The 19929-nt window shown below is 51.9% G+C and overlaps 1 protein-coding gene and 1 pseudogene across 3 annotated transcripts; one reads left to right on the forward strand and one right to left on the reverse strand.

The window, feature by feature from the left end:
• Positions 1-12608: 12608 nt before the first annotated feature.
• On the reverse strand, positions 12609-18091 carry BAK1 (BCL2 antagonist/killer 1). 3 transcript variants are annotated; one of them, XM_087817339.1, is made up of 6 exons: positions 17841-18091; positions 15719-15821; positions 14672-14807; positions 14237-14380; positions 13039-13219; positions 12609-12911 (listed from the first exon to the last, which is right to left on the reverse strand). In XM_087817339.1, the coding sequence occupies exons 2-6, from the start codon at positions 15786-15788 to the stop codon at positions 12807-12809; spliced, it is 636 nt and encodes a 211-aa protein (XP_087673465.1). In that variant the 5' UTR covers positions 15789-15821; positions 17841-18091; the 3' UTR covers positions 12609-12806. The 3 variants fall into 3 exon arrangements, with proteins under 3 accessions (XP_087673465.1, XP_087673466.1, XP_016074221.2); XM_087817340.1 differs by having other exon boundaries at positions 17837-18091; XM_016218735.2 differs by lacking the exon at positions 17841-18091 and having other exon boundaries at positions 15719-16504.
• A 525-nt stretch (positions 18092-18616) lies between these two features.
• On the forward strand, positions 18617-19557 carry LOC107541605 (deoxyribonuclease TATDN1 pseudogene; annotated as a pseudogene).
• The last annotated feature ends 372 nt before the right edge of the window (positions 19558-19929 follow it).

The raw sequence follows: 19929 nt of genomic DNA on the forward strand, positions 1-19929 counted from the left end.
AATGAGAAGCTGTCATACCCGGAACTTTTACTTTCTTCCAATAAACTTTCATTTTTCTTTTGACTTTTTTACCCACCCTCCTTTCTATAAAAGTGTTCCATTTTTTGCACTGGCCAGTGTGGCTCAGTTGGTCAAGCACCATCCAGTGCACTAAAAGGTCGACAACTTGATTCCCAGTCAGGGCACGTGCCCGGGTTGCAGGTTCAGTCCCCATTCAGGGTGTGTACGATTGACGTTTCTTTCTTTCTCCCTCCCTCTCCCTTCCTCTCTCTAAAATCAATAAAAAAGCATATATTTTTAAAAAGTGTTCCATTTTTTATAACTCCTCCGAGTAGCTCTCTACTTACCAGATGCAGTACTACTCCATGTTTAATAAAGCCAATTAGATCTTCAAATTTACTCAGTTGAATTTTGCTTTTTAACAATATCAATACTATGTATCTAGGCAAAGGAACAAAATTAACGCTTATGATAGAGTGGATGATGCAACTAACCATTACCTTATACTATTGTGGAAACGGGGTCCTTTCCCAGAGCGGAAAGGAAGGCATTCCAGGGACCCGTGGATGGGAGGTTGTGGCAGGTAGGGTTTTATTGTAGAAGCAAAATCAAAGGTCTGCTCCTGGGTTCCCAGTGTCTCATCTCCATCGCCAGCTGTGAAAAAAGTTCAGCCTTGTCTCCATCGGGCCCAGAAATAGGGCCAGTGCCCAGACTTTTTGCTCAGTTTACGCCCTCCCAGCTGCGCTCCACGGGCGCTGTGCCCGGGCCCCGCAGGCCGCGCCGGCTGCTGCAGAGGGACCGCGCCGGGGCAGGCAGGCCAGCGTCCGGGTGGGAGAGGGCCTCTCGGTTAAGCTTGGGCTTCCCTATCCTGGGCTTGGGAAGGACCAGGTGCCCTTTAAGCCGACCAGTCAGCTTCCCATCTTTCTGGGTTGGAGCCTCTCCCTAACCAAACTATTTCTTAGAAATTCTGAATCTCGTGTCCAATCCGACCCTTATCCCAGGCTGGACTGACCGGCCTCTGTGGTTGCCATTTGGCTCCTACTGCACATGCCTCATAGCAGAAGCACCGGGCATATGCCCAGCAGAAGAATTTCCTTTTTATTGTTTATTCTGCCCTTGGTAACAATCCTTCTTGTCTACTTCGGGGGATTAGGTCTTGAGGGTGGAAGATGCCCTGGGGGTGGGGGTGAAGCCGTAACTTCCTAGTGAATCCAAGTCACATACTGGATTCAGCTCCCCAGTTTATTAGGGTTCATAATGTCCAATTCCCTTTGCTCCCTCCCTTTATTAATATCTAGCTACCTACACTAGATATACTTTTTATTTTTGCTTTTACCTGTACTTTCCTTTTGCTATGTCTATAAAATGGGCATAATAATTCCCATCTTAGAGAGCTGTACAGTCAAAACGAGATGTCAGTCAAAAACATAACACCTGTTCATCCCCTTATTTCTCCTTTCCTTGTGCCACAACCTTTTACCAAAACTCATATTAATGTTGAGAAATAAGAAATACCAGGGTCTCTCTTATTCCAAATGTAAGGGGAGGAGAGGCAGTTTTGTGAAAGAAAAAAGCTTCCTCTATAGAGGCACCCCTCTCCTTACTGATCCCTCCTCTGTCCAGGACTGTATTTTGGTGTTCGTGAGTGGGGGGAGGAAGGGAGGTAAGTAACATTTTTTAATTTTTTTATATATCTTTATTGATTTCAGAGGGAGGGAAGGAGAGGGAGAGAGAGAGATAGAAACATCAATGATGAGAGAGTCACTGATCAGCTGTCTAGCCTGCAACCCGGGCATGTGCCCTGACCGGGAATCGAACCCCGATCGCCTGGATCCCAGGTCGATGCTCAACCGCTGAGCCACGCCCGGCTGGGCGGTAACATCTTTTTAGATCATAGGTATTCCATTCAAAAGCCACATCCAGGCCTGATGTAAATTACAAGTTCCTGGACTCTGAGCTTAATGTCCTGATTGGATGAAACTTTAGGGGGCTCCTGAAGTGGGGGTGAACATATTTTCATGGAGGGAAGACGTAAATAATTTGTTGTCAGGCTGTGGTAGCGTGCCTGCATTGTGGCTCCAATTCTTCACCCTTCTCTGTATCCACACCCTTTGTCCTGTGAACTTGCAATTCCTTTCATTAAGAGAAGCAGAGTCCATATCCCTCTTGAAGAATCTGAGTTTGGCCATGTGACTTGCTTTGGCTATTATTATGCTTGCAGGCTTGAAACAAGCAGAGATTTTGTTTTGTTTTATTTTGTTAATCCTCTCCCGAGGATATTTTTCCAGAGATCTTAGGGAGAGTGAAAGGGAGGAAGAGGGAGAAACATCCGTGTGAGAGACACACCGGTTGGTTGCCTCCTGCACTTGCCCTGACCGGGGCTGGAGGCTGAACCTGCAACCCAGGTACGTGCCCTTGGCCAGGAATCACACCCGCTGTCCTTCGGCCTGCAGGCTGACACTACCACCGAGAAACACTGGCCAGGGTGAAACAAGCGGAGATTTGAAAAAGTGCTTGTTTCTGTTTCTCTTGCTTCTCTGTGATCACTATTAGAATGTTAAAAAACAAAATTCAACTGAGTAAACCTGAAGGTCAGATCGACTTTAATTATTTCATGAATAAGCAGCATCCCATCTAGCAACTAGAACGGTGCTCCTGGGGGCTGTACAAAAAGGAAGGTTTTTCTAAGAAGAAGGGTGGGGCATGGCTTGGAAGCCATTGACAAAAGAAAAGAAAGGATTAGCTTGGGGCCAGGACATCTTTTCTTTGGGAAAAGAGAAAGGGGTGAGCTTTTATCATGTAGATTGTCTCATCTTTCTATGGGGATGGAGAGGGCCTAGGTGACAGACTACTTCATTGGTTCTTGACCAGAAAATTCCAGACTGGCTAATTAAGATTATGTTTCTGGAAGAGGTGGAAATTGCAATTAAATCAGTTAGTAAATCTAGATTTGGTATCATGGGCTGTTAACATGAGTAATGTCATATTGGCCTGTGTTTTTTTGTTTAACAAGAACATACCTCAAACATGCCCTGATTAACCTGCTGGAAGGGTATGAATGACACATGGAGGAAAGCTGAGTTGTCCCAGCTGAAATTATCCTAGAAAACCCAGCTTCTAGTTGACCTGCCAGCTGATTGCAAACATGAGCAGCCAAGAGCAGCCACGCGCGGCCCAGATCAGCAGAATTTCCCAGTTGAGCCATTAACTGTGATGAATAATTAATGTGTTAACATAAGAAACATTTAAACCTGTGAAGAATTCTTTGTGAGTTTATTTGAGCCAAACTGTCGACAATTGCCGGGAAGCCAAAACCTCAACGGATTGAGATACTGCTCCGGAGAATGGCAGTTTTGCACCTTGCTTTACAGATTAGAATCAAAGGGGGAGACGAAAGTGGGGTACATGAAATCCACTGGTGATAGAGTAGGGAGGTGAGAGAAAGCAAAGCGGGGAAACCTCTGGGATTGGATAAAAAGTAAAATGATAGACACATGCTTCTTTTAAGTAGGTGGGTGCAGGATAGTTAACAGTCAACAGTTAACAAGATATCAATAACAATGAGAAGATTCCTTGTCTCCGCCCTGGTGAATTGAGGGCGCCCCCAAAAAGGAAATTACTTTGTTTTGCAAAGGCATGTGTTAATCAAGTATGTTATCTCAGATGCAAAAGACAGCCAACAGGTAGTGTGAAAATTAACCTTTGTGAAGGGAAAATGCTGCCTTAGAGTGTGACTACCCACCATAGACTGCCTTTAGTTAAAAGTTTTCATTTCAGACCGTCCTTTGTGGTTATTTTAGGTCTCTGAGTTTGCAAGGCCACCATGCAGGCCTGCCCAGAGCTTTTCAGGTCTAGCATGTGGCCACTTTTTATCCACAAATGCTTGTTGTTTTCAGTTGCTTAGTTTGGGGATAGTTTTGTTACACAGCAATAAGTAACAGATACATGGTTATTAGATATGTATGTACATTTTTAAAAGATTGGAAAAAGACCAACTAATGTTGCGAAAAGTGAATTATGCCCGGCCAGCATGGCTCAATGGTTGAGTGTTGACCTATGAACCAGGAGGTCACAGTTTGATTCCAGGTCAGGGCACATGCCTGGGTTGTAGGCTCGATCCTCAGTAGGGGGCGGGCAGGAGGCAGCCGATCAATGACTCTATCATCAGTGATGTTTGTATCTCTCTCTCCCTCTCCCTTCCTTTCTCTGAAATCAATAAAAACATATTTAAAAAAGAAAAGTGAATTATTATGATTTTTTGGTTTTCCCTTTATTTTCTCAATAAATCTGTTTCCCATTGTGGACAAAAAATGGGCCACATACTAAACCTGACAAGCTCTGGGGAGCCCCGCATGGTGGGCCCTGCAGTCTCGGAGAATGAAATTAACCACATAGGGTGCTCTGAACATAGAAATTCCTAACTAACAGCGAGTCATGGCAGGTAGTCACAGTCTAGGCCTGTAGCTTCTTTGACAAAGGTCAATCTTTACCCTAAGCTAGCTGTCTTTGTCTATTTGCATCTAAGCTAACATACCCTTGAAATGTCAGAGTGATTTTTTTCCAGATCCCTTAAGGCACAACTGCAGGCACCAGAGCAGAGATCACAGAACCCCTCGTTGTTGTCTTGTACCCGCATAGTATCTCTATGTGCGGTAAATGTTAACTATTAACTCCCCTGTAGCCACCAATGTAAAAGAAGTGTGTCTCTCTCCAGTTTACTTTTTATTCCCCTGTAAGAAAAGACAGATTAACAAGAGAAAAACAAACAGAAGTTTATTAATATGTGTATCTCATGTATACAGGGGAAAGACCCTGGGGAAAATAAATAACTCTTCCAGGTGGCTTAAAATTTAGGTTAAATAAAATCTTAATAGGGAAAGGGGAGGGGTTATAATTTTTAGGGGAGCGTATATAATTTTTAGGAAAGATGAGTGGACCTTTAGAAGAAGAGATGGAAGGCATGAGAGTTTGTGACAAAGTTTGGGTGTGGTGTCTCCCCTCCTGTGATAAAATTGATTTTCTCTGGTTGGTAAAACTCCCCAGAAGGGATCTATGACACTTGAGTTCCTTTTGGAGGATCTGTCTTTAGGTAGATAAAGGGAATTCAGAGAAAGCCTCTCCCTGCATTTGCTGTTTTACAAGTGCCTATAGCTCAAAACATACCAACATGGCATATTTTTGAGGTGACATATTTTGCTGCCCTTTCGGATATTAAATGTGGTATGGGTTGGGGGTTGAGGGGGAAGGGGGAGGAGCTCTAAAGACACCAGAGTGGTATATGGGCCATTTGGTAGAAATAAGAAAAATGGTGGGTGAGCCATTGAGAAGGTCTCAAATGCCTGTCTGACATGATGAACTTTTGTCCCCTCCTCTGAAAAGCCTTCCTGGATCACCTCCAGGCCAGGCTTGGTGTATCTTCTCTGGGATCCCATGGCTCCTGCACTTCCCTGACGCTTCTCACCTGAGTCGTCATCACTGCTAATGCCTCCTTCCTTGAAGTGTAAGTGCCCTAAGGATAGAGTTTTTGACTCCAGTGTCTCCACTAGGGACCAGCAAAAAGGAGGTGACTATAATAAATATAATGAATCTGTTGTAGGTGGTGGGAATGGCACTGGGTGTTAATCCTGTGGGGTCAGACCGGACTTGGGTTCAGCAACCTCGGCACTTGGGTTCTGGCTAAGAAAGAATTCAGAGCCAAGACCCAAACTATAAGAGAACATTTATTTGGTAAGTCACAGAGGTAGAAGAAGTAATTTCTAGAAGAAATGGGCTTAGGAAGCAAGTTACAGAGGCAAAGGAAGGGCCCTTGGAGCTTGGGAATGAGGAAATTAATGGTAACATGCCTGCGGGGAGAAGAGTGAGAGGAGGAAGGGAAAGGGAAAGGGAAAGGGAAAGGGAAAGGGAAAGGGAAAGGGAAAGGGAAAGGGAAAGGGAAAGGGAAAGGGAAAGGGAAAGGGAAAGGGAAAGGGAAAGGGAAAGGGAAAGGGAAAGGGAAAGGCAGGGTATGTGCCCAGGAGGGAGAGCCTTAGGTCTTCCATCCTAGTGGTTTTAAGAGTGGAGATTTTAGAGGAGGTCCCGGGGAAGATCTTAATAGAATATTCAGCAGTTTTGCAGTTGTGCCCTTTCAGGGTTGTGATCTCTACTGATTGTGTGGCGCTAGGGTGGGTGTGTGTGTGTGGGGGGGGGGATGTCATTATTCAGTGCAGCTGGTCCTGAGGTCAGCTGTAGCTGGTTTTGTTGGTTTTCTGGGCCTGGAGCTAAAATACAGCTGAGGCCTAGATATTATCTCTAGGGAGGAAAGGTCAGGGGGTCCAAACCACATGGCCAGTGATATGTTTGGGGCGGAAAAGCCACCCTGGGGGCGAGGTCCCGCCCTACGATTGTCCTTTGCCATGCACCTGGGGTTTTCCACCCTGGTGACCTTCTGTACCTGGCCCATCGTCCTTGCTCTGCTCGTGTCTAACTGCCTGCCACAAACCTAGTAGATTTTAAGTGGAGATGTGACATGAAAATGACAATGTTTTGTGAAGCCAGTTTGGCAGTGGTGGGACGCTGGGGATGATTTGAGCTGAGGAAGGGCCATCACCCAAATCTGGAACATTGAGCACACACCCCAGGGCCTTGGCAGGGGGAACGGGAAATCAGAAATGGTGAGCAGAGGAGTGAGGAGCCGACAGGAGCAGCGTCTGCCCAGCGCAGCCGTGGGCAGTGGTGAGCTTCCTGCGGCAGGGAGTGTGGTGGCCGGGATGGCCCAGAGCAGCGAGGAAAAGTTCATTTGAGACACTCAGCCGCCCCCTCCGCCCCCAGCTTTCCCTCCTCCAACCTCTTCAAGTCACCTTTCCCGTTAGAGCCCTTCTGAGTCTCCCCGCGTCTGGCACTTGGGTTCGAGACAAATTCTACAGCGTCATGTCGCACGGGAATAGGCTTTTCTGATATTGTACTTTCTAATAAGAAATATGTATTCGATGTTCATCCTGTTCCTGGGACAGAGCCCCCTGGAGTTCCCTTAGTGATAAGGGAACTTTTTGTTATTCATAACAAGCTCCTTTCAACCACACCCGAGTTTATGCTAATGGGGTGACTTTGGAAAGCTCCTAGGGACAGCGACTCGCTGCCGAAGAACCAACCTTGCCCTGCCCATGCCGCTCGGTTGCTTGGGCATCACCCAGTGCACCAAAGGTTGCCCGTTTGATTCCCGGTCAGGGCACACGCTTGGGTTTCGGGCTTGATCCCGGTAAGGGGTGTGCAGGAGGCAATGTTTCTCTCTCTCTATCAGCCTTACCGCCCCACTCAACTATGTAATGAAGCTTTCTTTCCAGTCTCTGAACTGTGGGGTGTGGGAGAGGTTTGGAGTTGGTGAACAAGGAGGTATCCACATGTCAGGAGGGTGGCACAGCCCAGACTCCATGGGGACGGCAGCTCCTCTGCGGACCCTTCCAGCCCCGCACTAAGTATCTCTCCATCTCGTTGTTCACTCATATCTTCTGTAATAAACCAGTTAGCCTAGTAAGTAAACAGTTTTCCTGAGTTCTGTGTCTGAGTGTAGCAAATTAACCGAACCTGAGGAGGGGATTGTGGGAACCTCTGATTTATAGCCAGTAGATCAGAAGCACAGGACGAAATTGATGGTTGGCAAGGTTGGGTGTGTGTGAGGGGCGTGCAGTCTGGTGGGACTGAGCCTTTAACCTGTGGGCTCTAACTCTATCAGCAAGTAGATAGTGTTTAACTCAGAATTGAGTTATTGTAGGACACCCAGCTGGTGTCGCAGAATCTCTTGGTGTGGAAAAAATTCCTACACAGTTGGTGGCCAGAAGTGTCAGAAGTGACAGAAGTGGTATGAGTACACAGAAAACAGGTGCAGCTTTTCCTTTACAGCTTTACCGGGGAAAGAGGAAACAAGAGGTCAATAAGAGAGCCCCCTGAACTTCTCATCCCAAGGGAGCTGAGCCAGGGCAGCGGTGGCTGGGCCTGCTCCATAGCGTGCCCTGCAGCAGAAGGGCCTTCCTGCCCTCACTCTGCCTTGGTTTGGAGCTGGCCTGAGAAAGTAGCCTTGACAAAGAAGGAACACCAGACTGCTTGGCACCACAGCCTGGATTTAGGGGGCCAGCCCATTATAGGAGTTGTCTGAGGATCCCAGCACCAGACACCTCAGGCCTGTCCCCAGCTGACCAGGGAGGGAGGCACAGAATACATGGAATAGCCCCCAGTCTTATGGTAAGCTGAGCTTGGGTGTGGCTCCTCTCATCCAGAGAAGGAAGCGGGGAGACTCCTAGCTAGCCCATGTTCAGGCCACCCAGAAAGTCCAAGGTCATGTGAAGAACCTTGTCTGTGACATTACACATCACATCCAGGGGCATTTCCCCACTCCCTCTCCAGAGCAGCACTTGGCTTTCAGCCTGCACACATCCCTTCTCACACGCAGCCCGGTAGCAGTGTCATTCAGGTTCCTGGAAACCTCAGCAGACACGAGAATCGCCTGCCCGAGCGCAGCCCAGTGGCCCCCTTGCACTCTAATTCACATCCACAATTCAGAGATGCTGGACAAGCCAGAGGCACCCTACTTTTCCTTTAGCAAGAAAATGTTACCACTCTCATCAGCCTAACCATCTACAGGAAGGGCAAAGGACTTCCTCTCAGTAAGGTCACAGGCCACGTCAGAGAGGGTCAGGTCAACAAGTGAAAAGATTGGTGAGCCCAGATTCCATGCAGCTACTCATCACAAAGGCCTGTGCCACGAACCCTGCAAAATAGGTACCCTGCCTGATACAATGGAGCGGACAGTTTTGAACTTTGGGCTATGTCGTTAGCCAGCACTGCAAAAAGTTGAGGCATTGGGCTCTACGAATGATTCCAAGGTTGCAAAGGAAGAACTGAGGTGAGTGGGGCTGAGAGGCATACTGATTTCTACGTCGATTTCAAGTCAGTGCTCACTCTGTGTTACTCTCCAGATGCCTCACACACGCATCCTCATAGGCATCCATTTGGTGTTCGCTCCCAAATCCATTGCCAAATCCCCACTCCAGGTGAAAGGATATTCTGTGGCTTTAATCTCTTCAGTTATTAAGGGACTTTTTCAGAAAATCCAGAGTCCGCCCTCGTTGGCCCTTCACCTGATTTTGGTCCTGTGAGGTTGCCCCTCTACGGGATCACTCAGTTTGCCAGTAACCTGTTTCTAGTCATGTGCTCAATAGGTCAGAGCACTACTTTCTTTATTATCTGGCAGGCTGAATGCCCCCACATCCTTTATATCCCAGTAGTCTGATGTTCACCTTTTTAACATGTCCAGTGTGGTGAGCACGCCCCAGGAACTGGGTTTTGCTGATTTTCTGGTCCCTGACCTCCAGCAATCTCCATTCTCTCTCAATCTCTGTCTCCCTCCCGCTCCCAACACACACACATGAGATTGTGAACATCTGTTCTGCTTAGATTGAACCCATATTTTACAAGTGTCTTTGAACAGGGACCTTTACATCGGAGGCGTGTACAACTGGAACATGATATGGTGGTTTCATGATTTTAATTACCTAATAAATGAAGTTAATTTATTTTAATGCTATTTAGATGGTTAAGTAATAAAACTTGTTCAAACAATTCAGAGTGGTTTTGGCAAAATAGTATTTTCTTGCATTAAAGGATTTGGTTGGACACCCAGTGACCTAAAATACACTCTTCAGAGGAGGTGAAACAGCAAACACAGACAGGTAGTGTGGGGTGGGAACAGGGGCCGCTGGGTAGAGGGCAGGGCAGGTGCCTATATTGACACTGCACACCTGAGCAGCTGCCACCTGAACATGCTCCTGTCCCATGGCTGGCCTGTCCCAGTGCAGTGGCATCAGACTGAGGAATCTAGACCTCTTTGTTGGAAATGAAGCTAGAATTTCAGAACCACAAAACCTAAGGACATTTTGAGAATTTCCCTTCCTTAATACCTGCAGAACTTACCTGCTCCCCTGCACCCCTACGCCCCTGCCTTGTTCTGTCCCTCCTAACTTCTCCGGCCCAGGTTTCAGCATCTCCAGGATGCTTGGATATGGGTTCTGGAAACTTCCTCCTGGCAGCAGAATAGAGGGTGGAGTAGAGGGGCCCATACCTTTAGGGGCTCCCCAAGCCTTTTAGGACAGCATTCCAACTCTCTTCTTTTCTTTTTTAAAAACTTTATTTATTTAAAGTATATCTTTATTGATTTCAGAGAGAGGAAGGGAGAGGAGAGAGAGAAACATCAATGATGAGAGTCATTGATCAGCTGCCTCCTGCACACCCCTACTGGGGATGGAGCCTGCAACCCAGGCATTTGCTCTGACCGGGAATCGAACCGCAATCTCCTGGATCCTACGCGGATGCTCAACCGCTGAGCCACGCCTGGCTCGGCCCAGCTCCTTTCCTACAGGGGTAGCGGCCACGGCCACCGCCACTGGCCACAGGCCCTTCTCACGGCCACAGAAGCACCAGCTCTTCCAGTCACGCCCTCGCACTTCAAACCTCGCGGGAGGAAGGGGGCGGGGCGCCAAGAGGCCCCGCCCACGAGAGGGCACGCCTGCGTGCTTGAAGCCGCGGCGGCCATCTTGGACCCTGGCAGCCTGTCCCCCTCACGGCCTCTTCACCGGCTGCGGGCGCGGCAGGTGCGTGCGGGGGCGGAGAGGAGACGGGACATCCCTCCCCACCTAACCCCCCGCCGGCGGGTGCTGCAGCGCCCAACCCTGCGGCTTCCGTGTGAAATCTCTGGCCAGTATTATGGGGTATGTGCTGGCTCCCAGCCCTTTCGTACCTGATGGTGACTGAGCAGGCACCTCAGTTTCCTTATCTGTAAAGTGGGCGTTTGCGTCCCCCTGCCCCCAGGTCACTAAGTATACGTGATTGGGTGTGGATGGTAAATTCTCAGCACGAAGCCCGTATGTTTCGTGAATGTCTGTGAGCCTTGCCTGCAGGAGGCTGCCGGGTACCTCGTAGCCGCCACTCTTCCCGCCCCGGCGGGGGCACGGGGCCTCCGTGACTGCGCCCGGTTTGAAGGCCAAGTTGGAGGGGCTGGGAATTGGAAAGACTCCCTCAGGGGAGTGAAAATTAGGCCCCCGGAGTCCTTTAGGACTTGCATGTGACCATTTTGGAAGGGTGTCAGAGAGACTAGGATGCCCAGGACTGGTAAGACTGTAGATTTAAACGCCCCCATGATTGTTATTTTTATCACCTCTGCTACCTCCCCGCAGGGACTCCCATGCAGCACAGAATTGCTGGAATGGAAAGCTGTGTGTGTGCTAGCTGTGGGGGACAAGGGGAAGCGGGAGCTGGGACACTGTGTCCCAGGCAGAGCCAAGCGTGGGTGGCGGCCCCAGGAAGGAGAGGAATTCAGTCCAGGCCTGAGGTGGCTTGTGGGGGTCCCCAGACATGCAGCCACCCCACCAGCTCGCAGCCAGAGCCCAATGGTTTGGGGTCCGCTAACTTCAGAGGGGGTAGAAAACTTGCCTAGAACTCGGAAATGAGGGACGTGCCCAAAAAAGGGGCTAAAGAGGTGAGGAAGGGCCAAGGAGTCCTAGGGGCCTGGAGAACCACAGCCAGCCTTCTATGGGATTCTGGAAGCCAAAGAGGAGATGTTATTCAGTAATAAACCAGGTGAATGTCAGGCATGCCCGGGATCCCTCAGTCCATCCTGATGGAAAGAGGGCTAGCAAAGGATACAAAAATTACCAGTGGGAATGGGAGATGGCAGTTTGTTTTCAGACACTCTCAGAGGGTGGAGGTGGCCAGTGGGCTCCAGCTGCATCCCCTCCCTGCATTTGGCTTAATCAGCAATTTCTCTTCCCAAATCCCTAGACTGTGCAAGATAGACAAGGCACTCCCACCCCCACCCACAGGAGGGGCTAAGGCAGATGAGTGTAGAGGGTGGGGTTTTGGGGTAGAATTCAAGTATTTATTCACAGTTGCCCCTCCACACTCCCAGATTACACTGTGCCCAGGCCATGAGGGAGGATCCCAACCTTGGGGTTTCTAGTGATGTTAATAGCCCTCTCAGAAACCTCAAGATGAGCGCCCTACCCCCTTTCCCTGACAATAACAAACCAGTCCTAAACCCTATAGTCTGCGCAAAGAGGAGTACTCAGTACTCCACTCGCACAAGGCCTCTGTCCTACTTATATGGAGTAAGGAGGGCAGGCGGCCCTCACAAGTAATGAAGGCATGGGGAGCAAGTGGTGAGGGGAAGGGAGAGAACTGAGGACCTCAGGAGGCAGCTCTGGAGGGACCTGGTGGTCCCTCACCTCACACCCTATATCCCTGAGAGTCCACTTGCCAAGGTAATATGGGTGGGTGGGGGACAGCTGAGTAGGTCCTTGTCCCCCAACCCCAGACAGTCCTGTTCAGGTGACATGATGCTTTGGAAGGGCCAAGACTGGGCTCCAGGCCCAGCTCTCAAGCTCTTATGTTCCAAACAGCTGATCCTGGGGAACACAGGGTAGGCCTACTAACCCCCAGACCCCAGATGTCCTGGCTTGGGGCAGAGTGGTGGGAATGAGGGGGGTGTCCTCCTAAGGGTATTATAAAAAGCTAAAACCGTTAAAAACTTCTTGGGGAAGAGTGCCTCCCAGCTTCTTGCTTCCCCAAGTTATCAATTAGGGCCAATTAGCACCATGCAATGTTGTGGTGCCCCTGCAGCCTGACTGACCCCAGGCGGGGGCCCTTCAAAGCTGGAGTGCCCACTTGCTAAAGCTTCTGTACTCTTGAGGGGGGAGCCCTGCAGGGGAGGGGGTGAGGGAAGAAGGCTTTGCGGAAGTCCAGGCAGCGGTCTCAGCTGGTACCCCAAAGGGCCCCTCCTGGGGTCATGACTTGAAGAATTTTCGTACCACAAGCTGGCCCAACAGAACCACAGCCAGAACTATCAGCACATTCCGGATGGGGCCGTTGCCCAGGTCCAGGGCTGCCACCTGCCAGGAGGGACAGAGAGGTCATCAGAGGGGCTGGCAGTGTATACAGGCAACGAAAGACTGGGTGGGCTGGGAGAGGGGCAGACCCGGCAGCAGGGGGAGGCTGCCAATGGTTCTGGGCACTCACCCAGCCGCCCCTCTGCGCAATCCACCGGGCAATGCAGTGATGCAGCATAAAGTCGACCACGAAGCGGGTCACCTGGCCCAGGAAGCCGGTCAGGCCGTGCTGGTAGACGTACAGGGCCAGGCGGTAGCCGAAGCCCAGGAGAGCCACCACCCGGCCCCAGTTGATGCCGCTCTCAAACAGGCTGCAGGCAAAGCATGGAGGCCGTCAGTGGAAGCCCCCAGGGAGGCCTGCTTTCCCTCTCCCACCCCTTCATCCCCCCAACCCTTTCCCAGCTGGAAAGCAAAATGGCTTAGCTGTGACTCAAGGTGACAGAGGCTGCCCCAGCCTGGCCGCTGTTTGGGAAGAGCCTGCGTCTCTGTGAAAGAAAAAAGCTCAGAGGGTGCAGGAGGGGGCTGCCGCCACCGTGGGACCCCAGTGCTACAGGCTCAAAGGGCACAGGGCAGAGCTAGCAGACAGAGGCAGCAAGGAGATTACCTGTGGGCGTTGCCGCTGGCCTGGCAGCCCGAGGGACAGCAGAGAGACAAGGACAGAAGAGGAGGTTAGGACAGATCCTGGAATCACAGCAGCGTGGGGGCTGGCCTCTAAGGACACGGGCAGGGCACTTCAGCTGAGCACTAGTTCTAAATCTACTGCCTTCTACCCGCCCCAGCTTCAACTCTGCCCTGACCTGGGTGGCAGCCATGGCTAACACCTTGTAGGTGTGGACACTATTCTCAGCACATTCCCCCCATTTTATGCATGAGGAGAAAGAGGGCTGGGAAGTTTCACGAAGCCGGTAAGTGGCAAAGCCGAGATATGACCCAGGCATTTGGTCTCTAACCAGGACAGCTGATTGCCTGTTCCGGGACCTGGGAGCAGGTGGCAGAATTCCCATCTTTGGTATGAAATGTGGGTCTAAATAAGGGCAGCTGTGTCCTAGCTGGGTCAGGCTGCTCTGGGGACATGCCCACCCGGGCACCTCCGCTGCCCTGATCTAAGCGGTCAAGTGCTCAGTGCTGAGCTCACAGCACTGCGAGCTCATGCACTGGAAATGAGTCTGGGACCCAGCAAGCAAAGCCGGGCCCAAGGCCACATGTGAATTAACAGCAGACATGGGGACAGCAAATATCTCTCCTGACACTGGCAGAGAAGTGTGTGTCTCCCACCCCCTGGGCAGGGCACAGTGTGGTGCACGGCAGAGAGGCAGTGGTGGGGATACCTGGAGGCGATCTTGGTGAAATACTCGTAGGCATTCTCGGCAGTTGGCTGCAGGCGCTGCAACATGGTCTGGAACTCCTCGTCATAGCGCTGGTTGATGGCATCCCCAATGATGGCGAGCCGCTGGCCCACCTGTCCCATGGTGCTGGAGGCAAGAGGTGAGCAAGGGACAGCAGTCAGGGCTGGGGCCCAGGCTCTGGGCCAGGGCTTCTGCCCAAGATGCCCCTGGCCTTGTGCACCCCTCCTCGGAGGTCCCGAGAGTGTTCTTAGATACGAGGGTCCCCCGTGGGAGTGGGAGCCCAAGATGAAAAAGGAGCAACAAAGAGAGAAGGGCAAGACCACCCCACACCCCAGGCCTCCCCAGCTCCCAGGACCTCCGCGGTGACCTGGTGACCCTCTGCCTCCTTAAAGATGTCCCTGTGGGGCTGCTGCTCACCTGGCAGGTTCTAGGGACAAGGCGACCATCTCTGGGTCAGCGGGGGCAGCCGCCCCTTCGGCTTCCAGCTCCTGCTGATGGCGGTAAAAAACGTAGCTGCGGAAAACCTCCTCAGTGTCCTGGGCTACCTGCTCCTCTGAGGATCAAAGCCGGGAGTCAGGGAGGAAGGGCTAGCCCTTCCTGGTAGCCCTGTGCTTTGGGGATGGTTACTCTTCCTCAAGGCCACAGCTGTCCTTGCCCCTGGACAGCAGGCTCCCTTAGTTAACACCCAGTGCTTACTCTGTGCGGGTTAGTCTCCTGGCACTTCCCATTTAATCCTCAAACAGCCTTGTGAAGTAGGTGATCTCCACTTTACAGATGGGGGAACTGAGGCTGGGGGGGGGGGCGTACGAACTTGCACAAGTTCGAGCAGTGGAGCCAGGATATAACCCCAGGTATTTGTTGCCCGAGTTTAGTGTGCACAGTGGACCCAGCCCTTACAGCTTAGGGAATGTGGGGCCATAAACGTCACATAGGGAAATAGTGACAGACCTGGGACTGAACCCAAGGTCCAGGGAACAGCCCGATGGTCCCCTTGGAAGAGGGAAGGGCAGCCATCTTACTTCCTCCCCAAAGTCCTGACAGTCTTTTCCCTGTCGAGCAGACCTGGCTCCAGATAAGCCAACCACTTCCTTATTTCTCCTGCTGCAGGGAAAGGCCAGCCACGCCCCACTCTTCCTCTCCTCTCCCCATCCCAACCCCTGCCGCCCGGGATGGCACTGTGCCCACCGCAGGCTCACTCCCACCCCCTCCCAGCCTCTGCAACCCCTCAGGCCCAGCTTCCTCCCTGCTCCCCAGGCTTAACCTTGATCTCACTCTAGCCTCTGCATTGGCCCAGTAGGCCACCTGCATTGGGTAGAGAGAGATTTTCTCCTGTATCCAAGGTGCGTTAACTGAGGCGGGAGAGCCGGCCCATAAGCCCCGCCCGGCCCTGTCCACTTCCGTTCTCTGTGTCCTCACAGACGGCCCTAGTGGTTATTGGATGGGTGAGAGGCAGAAAGACCTTACCCGAAGTAGAGGACTGGGCAGGCTCTTCACATCCCTGCCGGGGAGGGCCTGGTCCTTGCCCAGAAGCCATTTTTCAGGTCCCAGTGGAGGGCAGTGTTAGCCTCTGGGAATGGGTGAGAAAAGCAAAGATGGGGACAAGAGGTTTGCACAGCTGCACAGTGGTGAGGTGGCCCTGACTCCCAGGAAGACCCCACAGTCCAGCTCCAGCCACTTGCATTTCACTGGCAGCTCTTCAGGGGAGTTCAGGGGTAACAAAAGCAAAGCAGCCAAGATTCACAAGCAGGAACCTGCACCTGGCATCCAGGGCCCCAGGAGTGGCCGCAGCAGTGCCCTAGTGCTTCTCAAGTCAGTTCCACTCACTCCTGGAGCTTCCTGTACCCTGCCCAGCACACGTTTACCGCAGGCTTGCCACCTTCCAGCCAACGACCTGTGAGGCCATCCTCGAAGGTCCCACTTCCCCTTGACTGGTCAGAACACACCTGTTTTCCAACTCAGGCCTGTTAGACACAAACATTTCTGAGCACCTATGGTATACTTCTACCATGTATTAACACCCCCCAGGGGGTGTCAGACACGGAAATCACACATTAACCCAGCAAGGTAAGCATCACACCCATTTTACAGGTGGGAAAAGTGAGGCACACAGAGGTTAGTGCCTGAGGCCACATAGCTATTCAAGAGTCAGGTTGTTCAACACATTTAAGATTTATTTTCCAGTCTGGCCGGGCGTGGCTCAGCGGCTGAGCATCGACCTAGGATCCAGGAGATTGTGGTTTGATTCCCAGTCAGGGCACATGCCAGGGTTTCGGACTCGATCCCCAGTCGGGGGCATGCAGGAGGCAGCTGATCAATGACTCTCTCATCGTTGATGTTTCTATCTCTCTCTCCCCCTCTCCCTTCCTCTCTCTGAAATTAACAAAGATATATATTTTTTAAAATTACTATTAAAAAAATTTATTTTCCAGTTTGTGGATCTCAGCGAGTGTTCCTTCTAGGGCAGCTGTCCTTGGTTATGTCTGGCCTGTGCCTTCCCATTCCTGCCTCGCAGTCAGGGCCTCCAGCACAGCCCCCAACCTGCCTCACGTTGCCACCCCCTCACCCCACACTTGCTCTCCTGCCCAAATCTGCTCTGTGAACCCTTGACACAGGGAGTAGTTCCAGGATGTGAGCTGTTTCACTTTCAATTTGCACCCCTGACACCCAAGCAGCCTCCATCACCCAGGCAGGAGTGCTCCTCCCTCCACCTCTGGGAAGGGTACAGGCCCACCCTGGCCAGGCAGAGCCATTCTTTCTCCCTGGGAGACCCAAGTACCCTCCCCAGCTCCCTTTTTCTCAGGCCTGGACTATTTGTGAAAGTGCCCCAAAGGCTCTCCAGAGGGCGTGGGGGAGGGCTAGACCACTGGTGCACTCAGCTATCCACTACTCCTTTCTGAGGGGTGGGCAGGGAGAAGGCATACGCTCCCCCACCTCAAAATAGGCCTTTGCCTAGCACACCCCCATCGCCAGCTCCTTCCGGAAGACGCCCTTGCCTCTCCCTGGTCCCCCAAACCCAGCACCCCAGGACAACAGGGCCGGAGGATGCTGACTGCATCTGCAACTCCCTTTCCCACCACCCCAGGGCTCAGTGCTGGAGAGCGGGTGGAACCTCAGCACAGCCCCAGAACCAGGGGCCTCTGCCGAACTGGGCCTACCCCTGCCCCCGTCCAAGTGGCATGACTTCCTGGTTAGGGGAGTCCCCTGTACCCCACCTACTGGGTTTGCTGAGCCCAGGATTTTCCCCAGTGGAAATGTCCGGTAGGGCTGCAGACCCAGTCTAGGGATCCTGGGTTCCTGGGCAGCAGGAAGTGCAGTTAGAGTTCTCCCCCAGCCCTTGACCTTGGCTGTGACCTCCATTGCTGTCCCCCAGACTGCTAAAAGACTTGGTTCTCCGGCACCGATTCTCAGGCACCCAGGGCTAGGGCAGGAGGGGCAGCCAGGCGGAGCCCCGGCTGGATCAGACGCCCAGCAGGGGTGGTGGAAGCGGCCTGGGCAAACCTCCCCCTCCCCACCCGCTCCCTGTGGTCTCCCTGCCTGGGGTGGCCGAGATTGCAGAGTATGAGCAGGACCCTCCCTGCTTACCTACCCGGACCCTGGCCTAGGCCCGGGAAGGCTCAGTGGGACCGAGGCTGGAAATCCCCAGGGGCTGTTCCAGGGTCAGATGCCCAGGCGCGGCTTCCAGGAATGGATGTCAGTGGATTCCTGGTGTCCGGATGCAGCGTCTGCTGGTCCCAGGGCGGCCCTGGGGACCCAAGAGGCTCGGGGAGCGCAGAGGAGCCGGCAGCTCCCGCCTCCAATCAGCTCGCTCTAGAGGAAGTTGCTCCTAGGCGGCCGGATGCGGATGTCAGGTCTCCCGGCGGGGGCGTCTGTGCTCACCCCCAACCCGCAGCCCCCACCGGCCCGGGGCTCCTCCTCCCCCGCTGCTTTTCCCATCCTCGATCCTCGATCTTTTCTCCCTCCCCTCGGTCAATAACAGTAAAAGGGCAGCGATGCTTCTTAAGCGCCGCCAGGCACTTCAGCAAACACTGTCTCCTTGAACCTTAACGAGTCTTGGAAGTGGGTGCCATCAACTACGTCCACTGCACAGACGGGCCAACTGAGGCTCAGCCGGTTTAACCGAGCCTGGAGGTGCCATGGGAATAGCAATACTCAATTGAGATTCAGCGTGCAGCTAGGTACCGGGCACCTCAGTGGTGGTCTCTGGAGGTAGAAATCCTGGTGAAAGCAGGTAAACATGAAAATACAGTGAGGATTTCTGCTTCCCCCAGGGAGAACGGGGCACTGCAGTCGGGAGTCGCTTCAAGTTTGTGGATGCTGGTATCAACTTGAAAGATCCTATGTTCAGAGGAATTTATGGGGGGGGTGGGGGGGGTGTTGAAAAGCATCAAGATGACTTACAGGATGTAATACAGAGAGCTGCTCAAATCAGTGTTAAAAGTTCATGATTACACCTGGAAATCTACGAGACAGTAACGATGCACCGCATTGGCACAAAGAGCTGACAGTGTTTTTCAGTTCCGCTCCATCACCCTACGAGATGTGATGAATTTGAAAAGAATCACCCCGGTGTTGACTTACTGGAGTTACTAAATCTTGCTGAAAACAAGGGGAAAGTTGCAGCAATAGGGGGATGTGGACTTGGTTTTGACCAGCTACAGTTTGTCCCAAAGATACTCAGCTCGAATGTTTTGAAAACCAGTTTGAACTGTCAAAATTACCAATGTTTCTTCACTGTCGAAGCTCACAAGCTGCATTTTGGGTAATGAAAAGAACTGGAGGTGGGCGTGTGGGAGGAGCGCCGCATTCATCTGCCCGAGCAGAGGAAGCAGCGGCTGCTTTGATTGACTCGGGTTTCTGCACAGGGTTTAATGGTTGCTCACTGAAAACTGAGGCTAATTTGGAAGCTTTGAAGTCAATACCTGGTGAAAAATTTATGATTGACACTGATGCACCTTGATGTGGAGTCAAAAGTACACATGCTGGTTCAAAATGTATAAAAACTTCATTTCCTACCAAAAAGAAATGGGAAAATGGACACTGTTGGAGAGACAGAAATGAGCCCCGCCGTATAATTCCAGCACTGGTGATAACGTCGGCAGTGAGAGACCATCCACTGGAATTAGCCAGCACGCTGTATAACAATGCCATTAAAGAGCTTTTTCCTGACATGCAGTTGTATGTATTTTCCATCATGTATGTACAATTTCATGGTAAAACTTAATGAAAGTTTCAATAAAGGAATTCTCTGGAAAACAAAATAAAACAGTGAGGTCTGTGCTCCCACCTGGACACGTGCAAGCTGAGTGTCCAGAGGGGAGAGAAAGGGAGGACCATCCTACCTGGCTGCCGGCAATGGTTCTCAAGGACAGAAGCGCCACAGCCACGAAGGACCAGCCAGGTGTGGAGAGGGTATGCCGGGTCCTCAAGGCCCTTTGCCCATTCTCAGGGCATGGGTCCCCCAGCCTCCTCTGCCACTCTCCACCCACGTGCTTCCTCACCGACCACCCCCACTGGCTCGCCTACCTCCGCCCCTGCCTCACCAACCCCCCTGCCCTCTCTGCCCCCAGCTAACCCCCCCATGTCCCTCCATCACCCCTCACCTCCCACCTGCCTGACCTTTGCCTTCTAGAACTCCTGGAAGTTTCCAACTGGAGCTTTTAATTTGAAAACTCCTC

Source organism: Miniopterus natalensis, chromosome 5, assembly GCF_054644295.1.
Source record: "Miniopterus natalensis isolate mMinNat1 chromosome 5, mMinNat1.hap1, whole genome shotgun sequence".
NCBI lineage: Eukaryota > Metazoa > Chordata > Mammalia > Chiroptera > Miniopteridae > Miniopterus > Miniopterus natalensis.